Source organism: Ambystoma mexicanum, chromosome 6p (genome assembly GCF_040938575.1).
Source record: "Ambystoma mexicanum isolate Mex_15411 chromosome 6p, UKY_AmexF1_1, whole genome shotgun sequence".
Classification (NCBI taxonomy): domain Eukaryota; kingdom Metazoa; phylum Chordata; class Amphibia; order Caudata; family Ambystomatidae; genus Ambystoma; species Ambystoma mexicanum.
In genome coordinates this window covers 1,450,468,330-1,450,486,242 of record NC_090935.1, presented here as the reverse complement: position 1 = coordinate 1,450,486,242, position 17,913 = coordinate 1,450,468,330, and the positions used below count along the sequence as shown (strand labels likewise).

The 17,913-nt window shown below is 46.5% G+C and overlaps 1 protein-coding gene across 1 annotated transcript in view; it reads right to left on the bottom strand.

The window, feature by feature from the left end:
* The window catches only part of LOC138510506 (alpha-2-macroglobulin-like), a 1,041,624-nt gene that overhangs the window by 173,683 nt on the left and 850,028 nt on the right, over positions 1 to 17,913 (bottom strand). The window contains exon 27 of the mRNA XM_069626208.1: positions 15,551 to 15,625. Within this exon, the coding sequence (XP_069482309.1) occupies positions 15,551 to 15,625 (75 nt within the window). The remainder of the gene's footprint in view (positions 1 to 15,550; positions 15,626 to 17,913) is intronic.

Here is a 17,913-nt window from a genome sequence, read left to right as displayed (position 1 = left end):
CATATTTGCTGGTCTGTTGGGCCACCTTCTTCTCTTCTGACCTCAGCAGTACACCTCTCACTGTCAATTTAATATGCTGGCATTTTGTGCCCCCTTCCTGCCTAGAAGCTTTCCTCTGTTCCCATTGGTTACCTGACTCAAATGCTCCCCTAGTTCAATCACTGCCTGAGCTATCCCTTTGAGGGTCCGAATTTGACTTGCAGGTTTTCCTCAGGATCTCTAGCTGTGCCTCCTTTTCAGCCTCCATCTTTTCCCTGGAGTCACTGTGATTTGTTTTCTCTCTGTCTCACCTTCACTCAGTAAGTCAGTTGTCAACTGGGTTTGGGGAGTGTTCTGTGTCTGCCCTATTCCTGGTCAGCCTCTTGCTAGTCCCTTCTCCGCTGATCCATTGTCCCCCTTTAGCCAGGCTGTGGTTTGTGGGTTAGTTGTTGTCTCCCATTCGGCTTCTGAATGGGAAACCTATTCTGCTCCGACTTGGGTAACTAGTCCGGTCCTCTTTTCCAGGCCAGGACTTGTCCATTGGGCCCGGGTGCCTTGTCGTGCTTGTAGGTTTTCTTTGAATAGTGCTGTTTCCCAGGAACTATATTATCCATCTGAGCGGTCTAGTGCATTCTTGGCACCAGAATATTTTGGGAACCACCTGGAAGAGATGATAAAGCAGCCTGGCCAGGACAGAGATTAATAGGACCAGGGGTCAGTTAAAGGGGGACCAATATGCGCACACGGCTCCAGGTTCACAGAGGGACAGGTGGCCCCTCAACTCCCCTCTTTCCCTTGACAGGGAAATGTTCATGACCCTGTCACACTGCACTCGGGAACTGCTGCTGCCCCAAATACATTTTCAACCCCTTTGTTAGGAATATCAATGTTTTAAAACAAAAATTTTTGCAATTTAGCATGGGCCCTTTTAGGGTTGTCATGCTGAATTGCATGCCCAGCATGAGAGAACTCCATCTAGCTGAGTGGACTCACCCTGCTACAATTGTTAGTTCAGTGCTGCACCTGCCACTTTACCACTCTTAGTGGCTGAGGAGGCGCAACATTGCACTGTCCACCAGGCCAACCCTACATGCACAGGTCACATTTGTGAATGAAGTGCCCTGCACATGTTTGGGAGTTGGGCATCTCTAAGAAGTTCATCATTTGAATTTCACAGACAATCTTACTTCTCAGTTTAGCAGATCTTATGTATATTGCATATTCCTACAGCCAGGAAGTATAGTTTGCCTTTTTCCCAGATACTTCACTGAAGGATAACAAAGCCATTACGGTGGTGTGACAATGCCCCCTGGCTGCCAGCTGGAACGGAAAGCTGGGCAGCTCTGTGGGCAGGGGCGTCTCACTCACTCTGTGATGTGACACCTGGAGATGGTACAAGAAGGATCTCCCAGTACTTCCATAGATCACACAAAGTGCCATCCTTGTACAAAGGAGTAAAACTATCAGAGACAACTCAGGGGCAATATGATTTATGAGGGAGACAAATAAGATGAACCCTTGTTCACCTGTTCCCCCTCATAAGCCGATAGAAAACCCCAAGAAAAGCGCTCTCAGAAATCATGCTTCGCATTGTCAGGGCAAGTCAGTGCTTTTTAAGGGTGACTGGCTCCAGTTGACCATCCATGTCTGTAGTGGGAGCAGCACATCAGTCCACGCTGGGTCAGCGAGCCTCGGCGTGGACCATGAATTGAAGACAGCAGGGAAAGAAGTACAGAGTGAGCACTCACCTTCGGCATGGAACTACGGAGTGCTCGCAAACAGTTAATTTGTTCAGACGAGGCCCACAGAGTCACAATAGTGATCTGCCATGATGGCGCTGCTGGATCCCAACATTCCAGACAAGGGTTTTTTAACCTCAGACCCTGAGGCCACGGACACAAGCTGGGCCATCTCATTAAGAAATCCACAATGCCTGAAATGATATGAAGGAAGCACGAATACAGGAAAGAGGTGGAACCATTAAACCAGGACCAGTAACGGAGGTCGAATCTGGGGGGTAAACAGAGAGGTAAAACAGTGTGGTCATTGCCACAATCACTAAATCAACACCAGTATAAAAATTAGTCATGAGCCCCATGATTATGAGGGTATTAGGATGGTGTTTCAGCAAGACACTCACAGTGTGTGGATCCGAGAGGAAGAAGGAGAGGTAGTAGGGCAGATGCTTTGTTGGCCCAGCAACGAAGGCTAAGTAGCAGCCGGGAAGCTGACAAAACGATCTATAGGAAAGCAGAACCAGAATTGACCAAGCCAAATGGGCCAACAAGTACCAAGTGGAGAAAGAGAAGGAGGAACTGGGCTAGTTAGACCTGAGTTGGGGAGAAGAGTCTGGCTAGACTAGGGTGCTGGAAACCTAGGCCTTATGTCTGACAGGGGTCAACCTTTAACAAAACATCTAGAGCAAAGTCAGCTGGAGGATATAACCCAGGTTCTGGTGTGAGTTACAAGTCCCCCAGCTCAAGTGCACGTCTTGCACAATATTGTCAACACAGGTAGGCGGTAAGAAGTCCTATCTGTAATAACTTGTTATAGGAAAATACCTAACAACACTAGTGCAGCCAAAACGCCTAGTGCAAAATGGGTTTGACGCAGGGCTTTCCCAGTAGCAGCATATGGCCTTTGCCTCATGCAATGACTCATGCCGAAATCCCAAACACAGCTAAGACTGGACCATGACAAAAACTCAGCAAGGGCCAAGTTAATGCTCATGACCAGGACCAACCTCAAAGGCCAAGTGATAGACATATTAAATAAGTGGGCTGGGACTTTGTCCTCCCAGGACAGCGTCCAGCAAGACACTCAGAGATGATTTTCCTTTGCACACAGACACAGAATTGACTCTAGAGATGAGGTCCTATAGCATAGACCCAGTCAATGCATACACGTTTTCGCTACTTCCTCTGACTGTTTGCTTAGATACTTCCTTTTGAATTACATCCCGTCCTACAGGGCACATTTATGCATGCCAAATTTCAATGAAGATGTTGTAACCTATCAATTGTGTGCTTATTCTTTGGCAAACACCCGTGGTAGCGACTATTCCATCCCTAGAGCTACTCCGAAAAAACTGGCAGTGCAAAAATAATCACTGTCATGAAAAGGGGAGCAGGCAAAAGATCTTGATTCTCAAGGTGGTGCATGTCTCAGAAATCTGTCCATAAACTCCTAAAATAAGAACAGGAGACACCAGAGCAAAGCTCAAACATTTTATAAGAATGAAAGGGTACATGAGCTGGTCTACAACTCTAATCGATGTCTTCTGTTTTACCACAATTATTGTCTGTGGGGATGTTTGTCTTCAAGGTCCGTCACATGGACTACCTACTTTCAGAAATTCTCGTAGCAGCTTACAAAACTTTTCCTTTTAATTTCCCACAGGCAAAGTTTATCTGTAAAACCAGTTCCTCAGTGTCTCTTGGAACTCTGCACAGAGAAACACTGCAAATTGAATCTGAAGTCAATCAGTTTCTCTGTATCTGTGACAAGGTCAGTAATCTGTGTTGTTCCCCAGGGGGTCAGCAGGCGGTGGGAGTGGAGAGGGTCCCAATTCCTGTCCCCTCCCCAAGTGCCTATTTATATTTAAGTAGTACCACCTTTCATCCCCCCATACCTCAGAAACCACATGCTTACCAGTCTTGGTTCTTTCATTGCAGGCAAAAGCAAAGCTCAGAGATGGACAGGCAGACCATGCACATTAATGTAACCCATCATAGACCCCAATGTTCCAAGAAGCAGAATTTTCAATGTCGCAAGAAAGAAAGAGAGAGAGAGAGAGACCCAGCAAACAGAGGGATGGAAGAGGTATGCAGTTGCAGCAGAAGCGCTGCACCGCAAGAGCCACCAAAGGAGACAGAGGACCCTCTGAGAGGTTCATATTTATGTGCCGCAGAGCGGCTTATCACGAAACTTAAATCTACAATGTTTACCGCGGAATGCATTGCAACATGGCAACCAAACACAAACTGAGATATTCACCAATCCGGGTCACCATTGTTGCATAACAGAGCAGTGCAAGGAAAAGGGACAGGGTTTAACCCTCATTTTGTAATTGCTGATCCATTTCACACTTCCTGGGCAGGGCAAGGCAGCATCAGATTGGCCAATGAGAGATGGAAAAAGGAGAGATAGGATAAGAGGTTCGCAGGACACAAGAAAGTATGGGTTATTCGTATGAGGTCAGAGGAGAAGGAGGTGGCAGACCAACAGACCAGCGGCAGTAAGGATGTTGGATTGGAGTGTGGAGGAGATTTAGTGAAAATATGAGGTATTGGTTGGGGAGAGCAAGTGGTTCTGTGTGATGAGTGTGTGAGCCAGGTGGGTGAGTGAGTGTAGTAGAGAAAGTGTACAAACTATGTAGAATGTGATTTAGAGAGTGAAAGGAGGATGACTGAGAAAAGGGTAGGGTGGAGAGAGTAGTAGTGCTGAGAGGGAATATTAGTAGTGTGGAGAGGGGAGAAGAAAAATTGATATGAGGAAGTAGGAGGAAGTAACATCGAAGAGTGGGATAGGCTATGGAACGAGAGAGATATATTGGAGGGACCGAAGAGGTAGAGGTCGAACAAGGAAAGTGAGTAGGCGAGTGGAGTTGGATGAAGGAGAATAGCGAGGAGGAGTTGGTAGTCAGTGACAGGGAGGGAAACATCAGGGCATGAGAAGATGGAGAAGAGGTTGGGATAGAATGTTAGATATAAAGAGGTTGTCAGGGTATACCTTCCTAACATTGTGGATAGTGTAGGCCCAGTTTAAAAAGACCAGTGGGGAGATTAGACAGATCAGGCAATTACATTTATGCCCTCACTGACAGCTAGTTAGTAATTAGACAGTAGGGAAAAATCAGATCTAGCTACTACCCTGAGAATATAAGGACACCTGGGCTAGGGTGGACAACGCTTCATCAAGACGAGATAGTGAGCGATGGCCCTGGGCCCTGCCTAATCATTCAATAAAAACCCTTGAACTGTCTCTGGGAGTTGGAGTGATCTTTGGCCCACCTGTGATAGTGTCTCTGGAGCATGTTCCTTCAAGTCCCAGCATGAAATGTTGCTTTTATCACTCAGTTTCTCAGTGTCATTAGAAACGTGAACTTCAAGAACCATCATGCAGCGCTTCCATTTACACTCCACTTCCCAATGGCTCTAGGAACTTGAACATCGAGTTCCAGGATGCAGCAAATCTTTTCACACTAAGTATCTCAAATGTTCAAGGAAACTTCACTGGATTCACCAGTCTCTCTTCTCAAAATAAGCCTCTATCATGGCTTCGGAACTTTCCTTGTAAGGCACCTGCAGCAGTCTCACTACTCTCAATAACGTTCTCTCACCACCTCACCAGGTTTTCCATAGCCATCTATCTGCCTCGCCGGGCCATGGCCTCAGTTCTGCTTTACTTGAGCGTTGAGCCTCTGCACACCCTTCCCTCGAGCCTGAATTCTGCTCACCTATGTCTCGCTTTCTATTGTTCTGTTCACTTGCCACAACCCTCTCCCTGTCACAAAGTTTTCTGATGGCTCTCTTTGGGTGCAGCACCTTGCAGTCCACTTCTGCCACATCACATGTTTTTGCTTTCTAGAGGTGGTCCACATCCTATCCTCTCTGTTGCATATGGACTCTGTGTCTGTCAATTGCTATCACTCCCTCATATGGCTTGCGTTTGACGGTGCACAGTTTTCTCCTTTGACTTTGCAGGTATCTCAGTCAAACTTTCTCTTGCATCACATATCTCTTTTTGCTCTTCTGCTTTTCCTATTCTCTGTGGCCTTTCTGTCCTTCTAACAACCAATAGAGCCATAGTCTAGCTCACATGTCTATTCACTTGGAAGATATACTTTTTTCCATATTGGCCTTGCTGCCTTCGAGGGCACTTCACCACACTGACTGTGATATCCAGATATATAATGTACCAGAAATGAAGCCACTTTCCCCCTCTGTTCACAACCGTAATATTGGTACCCTGCTTCTAGGCAACAGCATCCTTCCTGGTGACCACGCATGCTGTTTTATCCCATCATCTTCAGTTAAAGTGCTGCTACCACAACATGTCCACCATCTGTATATCTTATAGAAGAGGACATATTTACTATGGGGAAAAAATGTTGACTGGTTGTGCACTGACCAACTTTGATAAAAAAAATATTCATGCTGTCAATTTTTTGTCCTGCCTTTTGCTGCATTACACTCATCTTCTGAATTGGCAATGTGTTTGTGTGTGTTGTCTTGAGTGGCCCTAACTCCCTCATTGTACAGTGTGGGAGTAGCGAGCTACTAAGGTCTGGGATGGTCCAGCTATTACCAATAGGTCTCCCAGAGGGTGGATGAAGAGGGATCCCACATGCTCAATAGTCCCCACCAGACGTGGTAAACCTGTTCATCAAGAAGGCCCTCGGGCTGCTGAAGGCAGAATACCCAGTCATCAACGCAGATGGCTGGGAACTGGAACGGCCCAGAAAGAGAATCAGTATCCTCTATCCAAGAACGTTATCATGAGTACGTTTTGACAAAGTTTGATGGCTCCACGACGAAGTGCAACAATTCAAGAGACCAGAATGCACGAGGAAGAGTAAAATCCACTTGAGGAGTGGAACAGCTAAGTTATGTCAAAGCTGGAGATCCTAAGAACCACACCAGAGTTAGACACAACCACAGTAGAAAATAGTATTCATTACCAGCTTGAACTAAGTTACTGGAAGGATCCAAAAAACTGTGCATCGTCGGCTGGTTCACGGACTGGAGAACCAGTGAGAAGCTGTGAACCTCCTCCATGCGATAGAATAAAAACCAATATGGTGCCTGAAGACTACAGATGCCTTTAAAGTCTCACATTGCAAATTATTTGACTGCTTTCATATCATGCAATTAACCAATGTAGAGCTTCGGCTAATAAGAATAACATAATCAGGTCAATTAAGAATTCAAATGGGGTTGACGATTCCTCAGTAGGGATTCAAACAGGCCAAGGAAATAACCAATCTGAAATATTTATGGAAACACGCCCACAAGTCCAGAGTTTATAAAACGATTTGGGGTACAATCAAAAGGGAGGAGAACCCCTGAGCAAGCAGACATGTGAAACATCCTTTCCTTGATACAAAGGGGAACCACACAGGGGAAGCCTGATACAGAACCTACCCGCCTGGTAGAAGTCCGAAACATACAGAGACCTAAAGCCCATCACTACCTGGAAGAAAGCAGTGAAGACCTGAAGGGTTTAAGAAAAGCGTGGGGAACTGTTAAGACCAGAGCATACCAAGGACAGGGTCTTGCTTAAAGGTACACTTGTGAACTTAACAGACCCTAGTGGAAATGGTCATCCCATGGTTTATCACCACTAACCCCTGGGAAAGTGGCCTGAGACTCGACCTGTGGCAGGAGGGTGACAGAATATCAGCTGCATGACAAGGAAAATAAATGTGGCGGTGGGGGGAGGGAATACCCATTGAGTTTGTTTTGAATCCTGAAGACAAGGTCCAGGAGGGACCAATTGTAAGAACCGTGGAAGTCACGGTTCTGGCGGGTCCTGTTCTGAAGTCTGAAGATAAGGTCCACAAGGGACCAGAAGTATAGCCTGAACCGTAGGATCAGTAAAGCCCAAGTTCAGGAGGGACCATGTATAAAGACAGAAGCTAATGTCCAGGAGGGGGCAGTTATAAATCCAGAGGTTACGGTCCAGGAGGGGCCTGTGGTGAACTATGAAGCTAAGGTCCAGGATGGCCGCTCTAAGACCTGTGAAAGATATGGGTAAGAGAAGATTGAGTACTTGTTTTTAGTGGTCAATACTGAGAGAGATCCATTTGTGAAACTAACATACCCAGAGGGGAAGAGGCTGGGTACCAAAAGCTGCTAAGCTTGTGACAGTCCTCAAAGCAGCTGATGAGAATCAACCTTCCTGGGATATTTCCTGGAATCCGGAGGTGAAAGCAGAGAGGACGACTGAAGTACAAACTGTGAGTAACTTCTTAGGGAGCCTTCCAAGGAACCGTTTGTGTTTTCTTCTGTTGGAGCAGACTAAGGATGGACTCTTAAGAACAGGTTGTGAGAACTTATGTGTTGGCCACCATTGGAACATGTTTGTAGGGCAGCCTCCTAGCTCCACAAGGAGCCAGGAGGCTTCGACATAACTTAGCAATTCCACTTCTGGAGAGAGTTTTACTCTTCCTTGTACATTCTAGTCTCTTGGTTCCTTCCAAGAACTTATAAAGAGTAGGTTGAACTCTTATATTGGCCAGAAGGGACAAGTTCTTTTTGTTTAGGAGTTTGAACTTTGTGATTTAGTATACCTGCCTGGTGTGGTAAACCAGCTAAAAGCCCTTTTTACTTTGATCCATACTTCATACTATTTTCACTAGGAAACCCTTTATCATTTGAAGAGAATCCTTGATGGACTCTATAAGCATTTAACCAACCAATTCTAAGCATAAAACGTAACAGGAAAGACCATCTTTGTTACACACATAATTTGGTGTCAATCGTCTTTTTACTAGGCCTGCCACAGTGTATATTGTACCTGTAGGGTGGGTAGTATTCAAAATGCATGGCACCACTCAAGGTCTTGGCCACTGACAGCTGAACCCTGACACCAAAACTCCACTCCTTTCCCCTCTATAGCTGCGCCTTTCAAAATGACTAAACACCCGTCTCTAATGTCTTGGCCAGCTGTTACCGTACCCTCACACTTATGCAGTGCTCTGTTGCTCTCCAACTAAGTTTGAGCTATAGAAATCCCATACATATACATACATACATACAATGCCTCATCTTTTTCCATCTCCCATGATTGCTCCTTGATAGCTGCAATGCTTACAATATCACTAAGGGAGGCGTTGAGCTACAGCTGCTGGTTGTTGGTGTTTGTAACATAATGCCACCAAGTTCCGAAGAGGTGTGTCTCCCATGCCTGAAAACTTGTCAGGACAGGCAAGCGTTTGCAGGTAATGTGCTTAGGCTTTTACCTGTCTCCCCACATAGTGTCTTCACAAATTAATGATGCCCCAGGGAAAGGTGCTATGAAGCCTTGAAACAGAGGAAGCCGGTACAGAGTGCATACCACTTGATCGGGATTCAGACATTCATAACTGGGGCAGTCTTCAACATGTCTGACCTGAATCACGGACACCAAGAGCTTCAGTTTGCTCCACTGTCGCAGCTCATGATTTGCAAGCTACCCAGCTCAGGACAGTATGCTCTCCAGAAATATATCTCATCACACCCAGAGATGCCTACTCAAATTGTTGAGTTTAATTGGACCCTACTACTCTAGTGTTTTGTCCTCAACTTGACCAGTGCTCCCTGTGTTGGCTTGCAGAGGTGAGGCCAATAACATTTTCCATTCCAACATATTACCCTTCCTGCATTCCCCCCACTTTCCCCACAGGGACAGGCCCCAAAGCACCTGGATCCAATTTTCTTTGAGCCACATTTTAAAACACCTGGAACTATATATCACAAAGCATATTCAGGTAATAGGGTGGGCACCTATGGTTGAGAGACAGATTACTAGGTCTCTGCACTTCAGCGAATACAACAATGTGTTAAGACATCAGGCAGTACATTTGTATCTGTTTGTTTTACTACTGCAGAGCTTATGGAGGTACCTGCCAGTAGTGTGTATAGCCCTACAAACTAAAGGAAGCAGGGGATTTAAAGTCACACGCTCTGCACAGTGGTGAACATCCCTTCTCATAGAGCTTTGCACCAGGGAGCAGCTCCCAATTTACATGCGTGTGTATTGTATAAATTATGATGAACAATGAAATCCTGCCAGATTTGAATGCATCAGTATCTATTGATTATGTTTACTTTGGTTAAAAAAAACATAAAAAGTGCAATTCATAAATAGCTAAAGTGCATTAAGATCACGTCATAACAATCTCAATCATTTAAATTGCATGAATATAGTTTATTTATTTTATTTATTTCACTTGTAAGGTGCACACAAGCCCTTTGGCATCCAGGCACTATCGAACCAGTTACATGGGTCCCAAAAGCGATAAGGCATGGTTAAAGAGGAACAGTCGGCGTACATAGTTCATGCAGTATGAAGCAGGTTACAGTTTAGTTTACATGGCAGATTAGTTGAACAACTAAGTTTTCAGTGCTTTGCGGAAGGCCCAGAAGGAACTTTTAGCTCTGAGGGCGGGTAAGAGGGAGTTCCATTGCTTGGCTGCAATAACTGGGAAGCTTGTACCTCCTGTTTTCGCACGTTTGAATTTGGGTTGCATGAGCCTGTGAGAGTAAGGGGTTCAGGTGGGCCCGGAGGGTTGGGACATGGTGACTTTGTGCGACAAGGGGAGGCAGACGCGGAGATGCATTTTTGAGTGATGGCGAGAGTCTTGAAAGTGATTCTTTTTTTTGATAACGAGCCAGTGGACCTTTATGTGGGCAGTTGAGATATGCTCTGAACGGGGAATGTTTAGGGCCGCGCGAAGTGTATTGTTTTGTATAGTCTGGAGTTTTTTTAAGATTGCGAGATGAAGTGCCGGCAAACGGGGTATTGCACTAGTCTAACCTGACACCCACCACTGAGCCGGCAATGGTTAGACAGTTGTCATTGGTGAGGAAGGGTATAGCAGCATTGATAAGTTTGGTGGAGTAAGCTGCTGTTCAAGGCTGAGCACAGAGGGTTTAGTTGCTTCAGTGCTGAAGTGGAGCCAATGATGAGAAGTTCTGTTTTCTCATCATTGAGGCAGAGTCCATGGGTAGGCATCCAGGCTCGGATGGAAGCATAAGTGGAGTTTAGTGTGGCAGCATCATCGTAGTAGGATCCAGAGAGGGGAAGCAGGATTTGTGTGTTGTCAGCATAGTTTGTGTAGGCGATGCTGAGGGAGTCTAGGAGATCGAAGAGGAGAATGTCGTACAGCGAGGGGGAACGCAGCCCCCTTGTGGCACCCCACTGTTAATGGGGGAGGGTGATGCACAGGCATTTTCTGTGAAGACTTTCATAACTCTGCCCTCGAGAAAGGAGGCAATCCAAGAGGCTGCTTCCGTGGAAAAGGAGGCTGAGGGGTTGAGATGTTGGCATAGAATGTTATGATCAACCAGGCCAAAAGCAGCAGACAGATCAAGGAGGAGGAGTAAGGCTAAATTTCCCCCATCTCTGATCTCGTCCATCTCGATTTTCAGGTTCACGAGTGCTGATTCCATGCCATTTCCTGGACGGAAACCAGATTGGCGCATGCCAAAGATTTGATTAGACTCGAGATGATGTTGAATTTGGATGTCGGCTGCCCTGTTGAGAATTTTGAGGAGGAAGGGAACCATAGGGATGGGTCGGTAGGTTTTGGGTGAGGTGGCATCAAGGGTGGGTTTTTTTATGTTGGAAGGCTGGGCATAAGGAAGCAGTATACCTACATTTTGTCTAACAGCAATAGCAGTACATTTCAGTTTGGCATTAGTAGTCTGGGAGAGAAGAGGCCATGCATATGTGTTGCTTCAGGGCGTAGTGTCTATACTGCTATGGACGTAGGTCAACTTATGGACAGGGGTGCGGTGCGTACAGGCTTCGTAGTGTCTGTAGGGATTGTGCTCACTTTGGGCGCACGGTATAGTGCGCTGCTTGAGGGGCCGGAAGCAGAACTTGCAGTCGGGACAGCTGAGGGGCTTGCGGGGAGAGAGCTCAAGGGTGTAGTAGTATTGGTAAGAGTGTGATGTGCAGGCCTGGGAGGTATCGGATGCCGGCTTCTAAGGAGGCAATGGCCATGCGTGGTGGGTAAGTGTAGTCAAGGGTGCCCAGAGAGATTGTACCCAGATCTCAATCCTAAGCACTTATTACGGCAGGGTGGACAGTGGTTTTTCTGCATAGTGCATGTGAGATGTCATACGGGCAGATGGGTGTGAGTTGCGGTGAGCGGGGCTCCTTGGAGACAGTGTTATCGTACATGAGGCCAAACGGAGCGTGATTGGGATAGTCAAGACTTGACGCATGGAGACGATACTTGATGCCATTGGTAGAAAAGGGTTCGGCATGATATTGGAGTATGCAGGAAGATTAGGAGACATCGTTAGGTTGCGTCGCGGTATTGCAAATACCTGCAGCCACCCTCGGCTGAGATTGCATGGCGAGGAATGAAAAAGGGCAGGCTCTATAGTTCCATTGTGCGGAGCCTAACACCTGCTGTGCACAACAACACGCTCTTGGCCTGCACTGGCTTTGCCGCAGAGGGTCTGATGCATGGGTTTTATCGTAGCAGAATCGAGCATTACGTAGTGTAGAACGTACCACGTAGATCTGGCAGTTAGCTCTGCGGACTTGCGGCGCACAACACGTGCCCTTGGCCTGCGCAGGCTTTGCTGCAGAGGGTCTTGTGCTTGGGTTTTATCGTAGTGGAATTGCGCATTAATCATAGTGTAGAGCGTAGCGGGTAGACTGGGCAGCGTGCTCTGTGGGCCTGCGGTACACAACACAGTGCCCTTGCAGTGCAAATGATATGATATGAAATGATATGGCATTTATAACACGCCTATACACAGGTTTTTCAAGGCAAGACAATGCAAGGGAGGGAAAACAGAGGTAGGACAGAAACAACGATCTTACTAGGCCTAGTGACATTCAGATCACGCAAATGCAGGGGAGCGGGGAGGTGAGAAGTGCTAGAGAGCATGGGGGGGTGGTAAAATGGACAAGTGCAGGACACGTAGTGCAGTCAACGGGTGGCAAGTGCTAGTGTTAGAACTGCAGACAACAATTGTCTAATAAGTGCAGGAAATGGGACTGTAGGGTTACAAATACAGACCACAAGTGCAGGGGGTGCCAGAGGCAGTGCGGGTTTGCAGCTGGACAGGCAGGGACCTGGGCCCGAATTCAGAGGGTTGCCGGGTGATCAGTGCGTGTATCAGACAGGAGATCAGCAGGGGAGAGGAAGTGAGAAGGCAGAAGCAAAGGGGAAGGTCTTGAGGTGCGTTCGGAGCCAGATATGGTTCTGCTCAAGTTTCAGAGAGGCAGGGAGGCTGTTTCAGAGAGAGGCACCAGCCGAAGAAAGAGATCTGCCCCCAAGTCATTGCTTGAAGAAGCGACTGACCCTGAAGGAGTTGGAGGTGGAGGAGCGAAGAGCAAGAGTAGGAAGATATTTTGGTAGAGAGAGTTGGAGGTATTGCAGTCCCAGGCCCCAGAAAGCCTTGTGGACGATGCAGAGGGTCATGAACTTGATCCTTGCTGCCACTGGGGCCAATGAAGAGATTTCAGTGGTGGAGAGATACGATGCCTGGGCTTGAGGCCAAGGACAAGTCTTGCAGTCCTGTTCTCGATGAGTTGTAGAGGACGGAGAGTAGAGGCAGGTAGATTTAGAAAGAGGCTGTTGCAGTAGTCCAGCCTAGAGAGAACCAGAGCTCTGGAGACAGTGAGCTTCTGCGGGAAAGTGAGGAAAGGAAGAATAACTCTAAGAATCCAAATTACCAGCTGCACCTCCTCAGAGACGTCAGAGATGTGAGGATGAGAAGGAGAGTGAGGAGGATCTTCGTCTTACTGGTATTAAGGCAGAGATGATTGGCAGCACACCACTCCTGGATTGCGGACGGACAATCCGGGATGAGAGAGGGAGAAGAGGTGGCAGAGGGGCGCATGAAAGCGAGCTGAGTGTCATCCGACTAGAATTGAAAGTTGGAGCAGAGAGCAGCTATGCTGTGGGCAAGAGGCGCCAAGTATTGGTTGACAAGCCAAGGAGAAATATTAGACCCCTGGGGAACACCACAGGTAGAGAGAGAGAGAGAGAGATAGAGGAGAGGAAGGACCTAAGTTGTACCTGGGAGGGTCGGTCAGAGAGAAAGGAGGTCAGTCAGGCCAGGGCCTGATCAGTGATACCCAGGTTTTCACGGAGCCGGTTGAGCAGGATGGCATGGTTGACAGTATCAAGAGCAGAAGAGAGATCGAGGAGGATGAGGACAGAAGGATGACTAGTGTCAAGGTCTGAGAGCAGGTGTTCACGGATGTTCAGGAGAGCAATTTCCATGCTTCTGGCCACTCAGAAGCCAGAGCGATGGTCAAGGAGACAACCAACAGATTCAGTGTGAAGGTTAAGCTGGGAGAGGGCCATGTTTTCCAAGAGTCTGCCCAGAAAAGGAGTAATGGAGATCAGGCGATAGTTAGCCGGACAGGAGGGGTCAGCTGAGGGTTTCTTCAGAAGAGGGTGAACAGAGGAGTGCTTCAGGGGGGAAGAGAAGGTTCCAGTCATAAAAGACTGGATTGCGTTAGTTAGAACATTTTTCTTCCAACTTGATAGAATACCATGTACTAAAGCGAGCATAGCAAATGCCATGTACTAAAGCGAGCACAGAAAATAAAATATCTCCTAATAACTTCTAAAATCAATAAGCTCAATCAAAACTGTTAAACATAACCATTACTTTCATCAATGTTGGAAACAAAGGGCCTCATTACGAGTATGCCGGTCCGGAAACAACGGTGGCGGTAAACCCGCCGCCACCATTGTTTCCGGACCGCAGATTACAAGTTCTGCAGGCGGGTGGTGTCACTCCCGCCAGGTCTGACCTGGCGGAGTAACGCCACCCGCCTGCAGGTGGAAATGGAAACACCAGCTCAGTCATAGACAGAACCGGTGTTACCATGGTCCCCATTCCCATAGAATCCTATGGGACTCTATGGGAATGGGAAACAACACAGTTACCGCATCCGGAATTACTGGCACCCAGGGTTCTAATACGCTGGTGTTGCCGGGTGGTCAGGAGGCAGTAACTGTTGACGGGTCCGGCGGCTACCTGCCGGTTTTTCCGGCACGGTTACCGCCGGACTCGTAATGAGGCCCAAAGACTTTACAAAGTACCAACAAGTGAGCAACAAGTTCAGTTTCCAGGCAACACCTTTTGGGTTTTAAACTTAATTCCTGTCCACGTCTTAGCGAGGATGAAGTTTTCGTCTCGTTAACCACTAATGGTGTGGTGAAAAAAAACCTGATGTTCTTGTAAGATTTCCGCCAAGTGCAAATCTGCCAATCTTTATGAAAATATGCTTCTCAAGATCAGGCAGCACATATTTTCTTCTTACTTTTGGGGTAATTTTGTATATAGCCTTAAATAGCACAGAGGGGACTGATTACGATTACACTTACACTTAAGCAATGCCCTCCAAGCTATTTTATTTTGATTGGTTTTGTCGATGGGTGTAACAACACCACCAAAATCCGAGTAGACCTGGTTTTCGTGTTATATTTTGCATTCATGAACAAAATGAATCGTAAATGCCGCCCGCTATGCTTGTGTATGGCAGAAAGCATTTACATGGATGCCTTTGGAATCTGCATGCTTTGTGCAGGCCAAAAGAACAAGCAGATTCCATAGGAATCCAAAGCATCACCACCGGCATCAAAGTCCGATGTGCTTGGAGATGCTGTCCGATTTGTAAGATGTAGCTGATCAGGGTGGATTTAGTGATTATGATCCATGCTGCCACAGCATGCATCTCACAAATCAACCAAAATCACACAATTCATGAAAACCATGAGTACATCCTTTTCTACATGCTTTTAATGTACCATGCATATATTCTGCCACCATTAAAATGACCCCCTTTGCTTTTTGCCCAGAATAGAATGAAATACGCTACTTACAGAGATTGGAAGCGGATACTCCAGCAGAGCAATGGTGATGTATGCCGAGAGGGTGACCTCATCGTCCACGCCACCCTAAAGAATGAGAACAGTGTTAAAAGAGTTTGTAATTTGACCATTTAGCTTTAACTGCCTAAATTGAGCACACCATCTGGCCTCCATCTTGGCAGTTGTTCTTAGTCCCTGTTCAGGTGTATTGGCTATCTTACACTGGAGCTTAAACATCAGTTGGCCATGCACCTGAAATTGGTCTCTGTGCACTTGAAAACTTTGACTCTTAACGGACAAACTAGAGAAGAGTTAATTCAGTTTACAGTTGGCCATGCAGCTCAATGTGAAAACAGACGGCCTTCAATGAAGCGATCCATTAACAATCGTAACGCTTTTGTGAGATCTGCATATTCCTTCAACCGTCCACTGCCATCACTGAGTAGGAAATGTAATGTTGTGCTGAATTGTAGGCACTAATTAAGCGAGTTCCCATCCACAGAAACTTCCAGTGCCATTTTAGTCCGCTTCATCCTAGCATCTGGGGCTACTAAACAGTGTGTATCTCATTAAAACAATATACAAACTCTAATGCAGGGAATTAATGTCAAGGCTGTCATTGAAATGTGTTGTCTCCTTTTTTCGGAGTCACTGTGACTGATAGCGTGTTACATCAGCACAATTTAAAGATATGGAAAGTGTTTTGCACACACTGTTAGGTGGCAGGCCACAGTTCAGATTGTGCGGGAAACTGAGGGTGCCAGTTATCAATGGAGATACATTTGAACAGGAGGGTTGATATAAGGACTGTCACAATAGTGACAGGGATAAAAAACCAGGCGACAAAGGAAATACTAGTTAAAATACAGGTCTGTATTTTTGGCGAGGACAAAAGAGGGTGGGTGTTAAGATGGATATTTAGAATCACCCCTGCAGGTACATTGTGAGAGGCCAACCTATTCTGATGAACAGGGACAAATACTAATGTCTAGCCAAACTCTATCTGGATAGTGTGACTGAAAAGCAGGCTTAGGGTAGGAGGGCGTCAGATTGATGAAGGGTTCAGTTAAGCACACACAGAGCACTCTTAATAATGTAAGTCAGGAAGAATGTATAAAATACAGTTATTTATTTAAGCCTTAGACAACTCTTATAAAAAACCACTGGTAAGTAACACACTAAAGCATTCACTACTAATATGTACGCATTCACCTTGGTGTAATCTGGGGAGAACACTAACACTTCACATTTAAATACAGTTAGATTTACTGTTAAATGTGAAGCAAGTGAATAAAGAAAACGAATCAGGTAAGTAATTAAGACTTCGAGAACTAATAGTCTGAGAAGAAATAAGTTTGTAAAACACCACACAAAACATTAGGACTAAGGTTCTAACCTTAAAATGTCCTTCCCTAGCTAGAAATGAAGGGGTCTAGTACCCTCAGAGTCACCGACCCCATTAAAAGTCTTTTAAGTAAGTTGAACAAGTGTTGGCTTGAGCCAACAGGTAGTTGTAAGAGTTTCAAAGTTCAGTAAAAATAAGAGGAATTTCTTTAAAATACTCTCTCCCAATCAAAACACGTAGGGGCGACCCAGGGGAGGATACCAGGCCAGAACACCACCGTTCAAGGCTAGGCCAAGGAGGGATCGGGCTAGGACTTTAGGCTAATAAAACCCTATGGAGAAAGGGGGAGGGTTCAGGTATATTTATTCACCCCCTGTACTCCGATTCACTAGGGTCCACCATAGGAGTTCCTGAAATTGCTACGACTCATGAATGTGTGTCTTGTTTCTCTGGGGGAAGACCAGGGGTCTCGGGTGAAGAGGTCACTTCAGGCAGCAGTTTCTTGGCTCTGGCTAGTTTGCAGTTCTGTGTTCCGATGGAACGAATTCTGGACAGCTGGACACTCAGGATACACTGGCTTTGGCACCATTACTTCGCCGACAACCTCAGGGGACACTCAGGAAATGATGCCGGTGGAGAGCAGCGATGCCCACTTGTACAAAATGGCAAAAGACGATCCTTGTGGCGAGGACAAAGAAACTGGTCCTGCAAGGCCCTCATTGTGGTGGAGAGCTGCAACTTCAGGGAAATGCTTCTTGTTCAATAAGTTGATGATGTGCGAAGTCTCACGACTGAACTCTGGATAGCGACCGTTGTAGCGCAGTAGCCTAGGAGGATGTCTGGCAGCCCCCAGGATGGTTCTGGGACTCTTCCGAGCACTTTCATCAGCTGGATATTCGAGATGACGTCGGGGCTGGTTGTTCTCATCTGTCCAGTGGTGGAAGCAATGACAAAGGCATTCATGAGTTCTACAGAAAGACATGGATTCTACTGGCAAGTGAGGAAATGGCTGCTGGTGACCACCAAATGA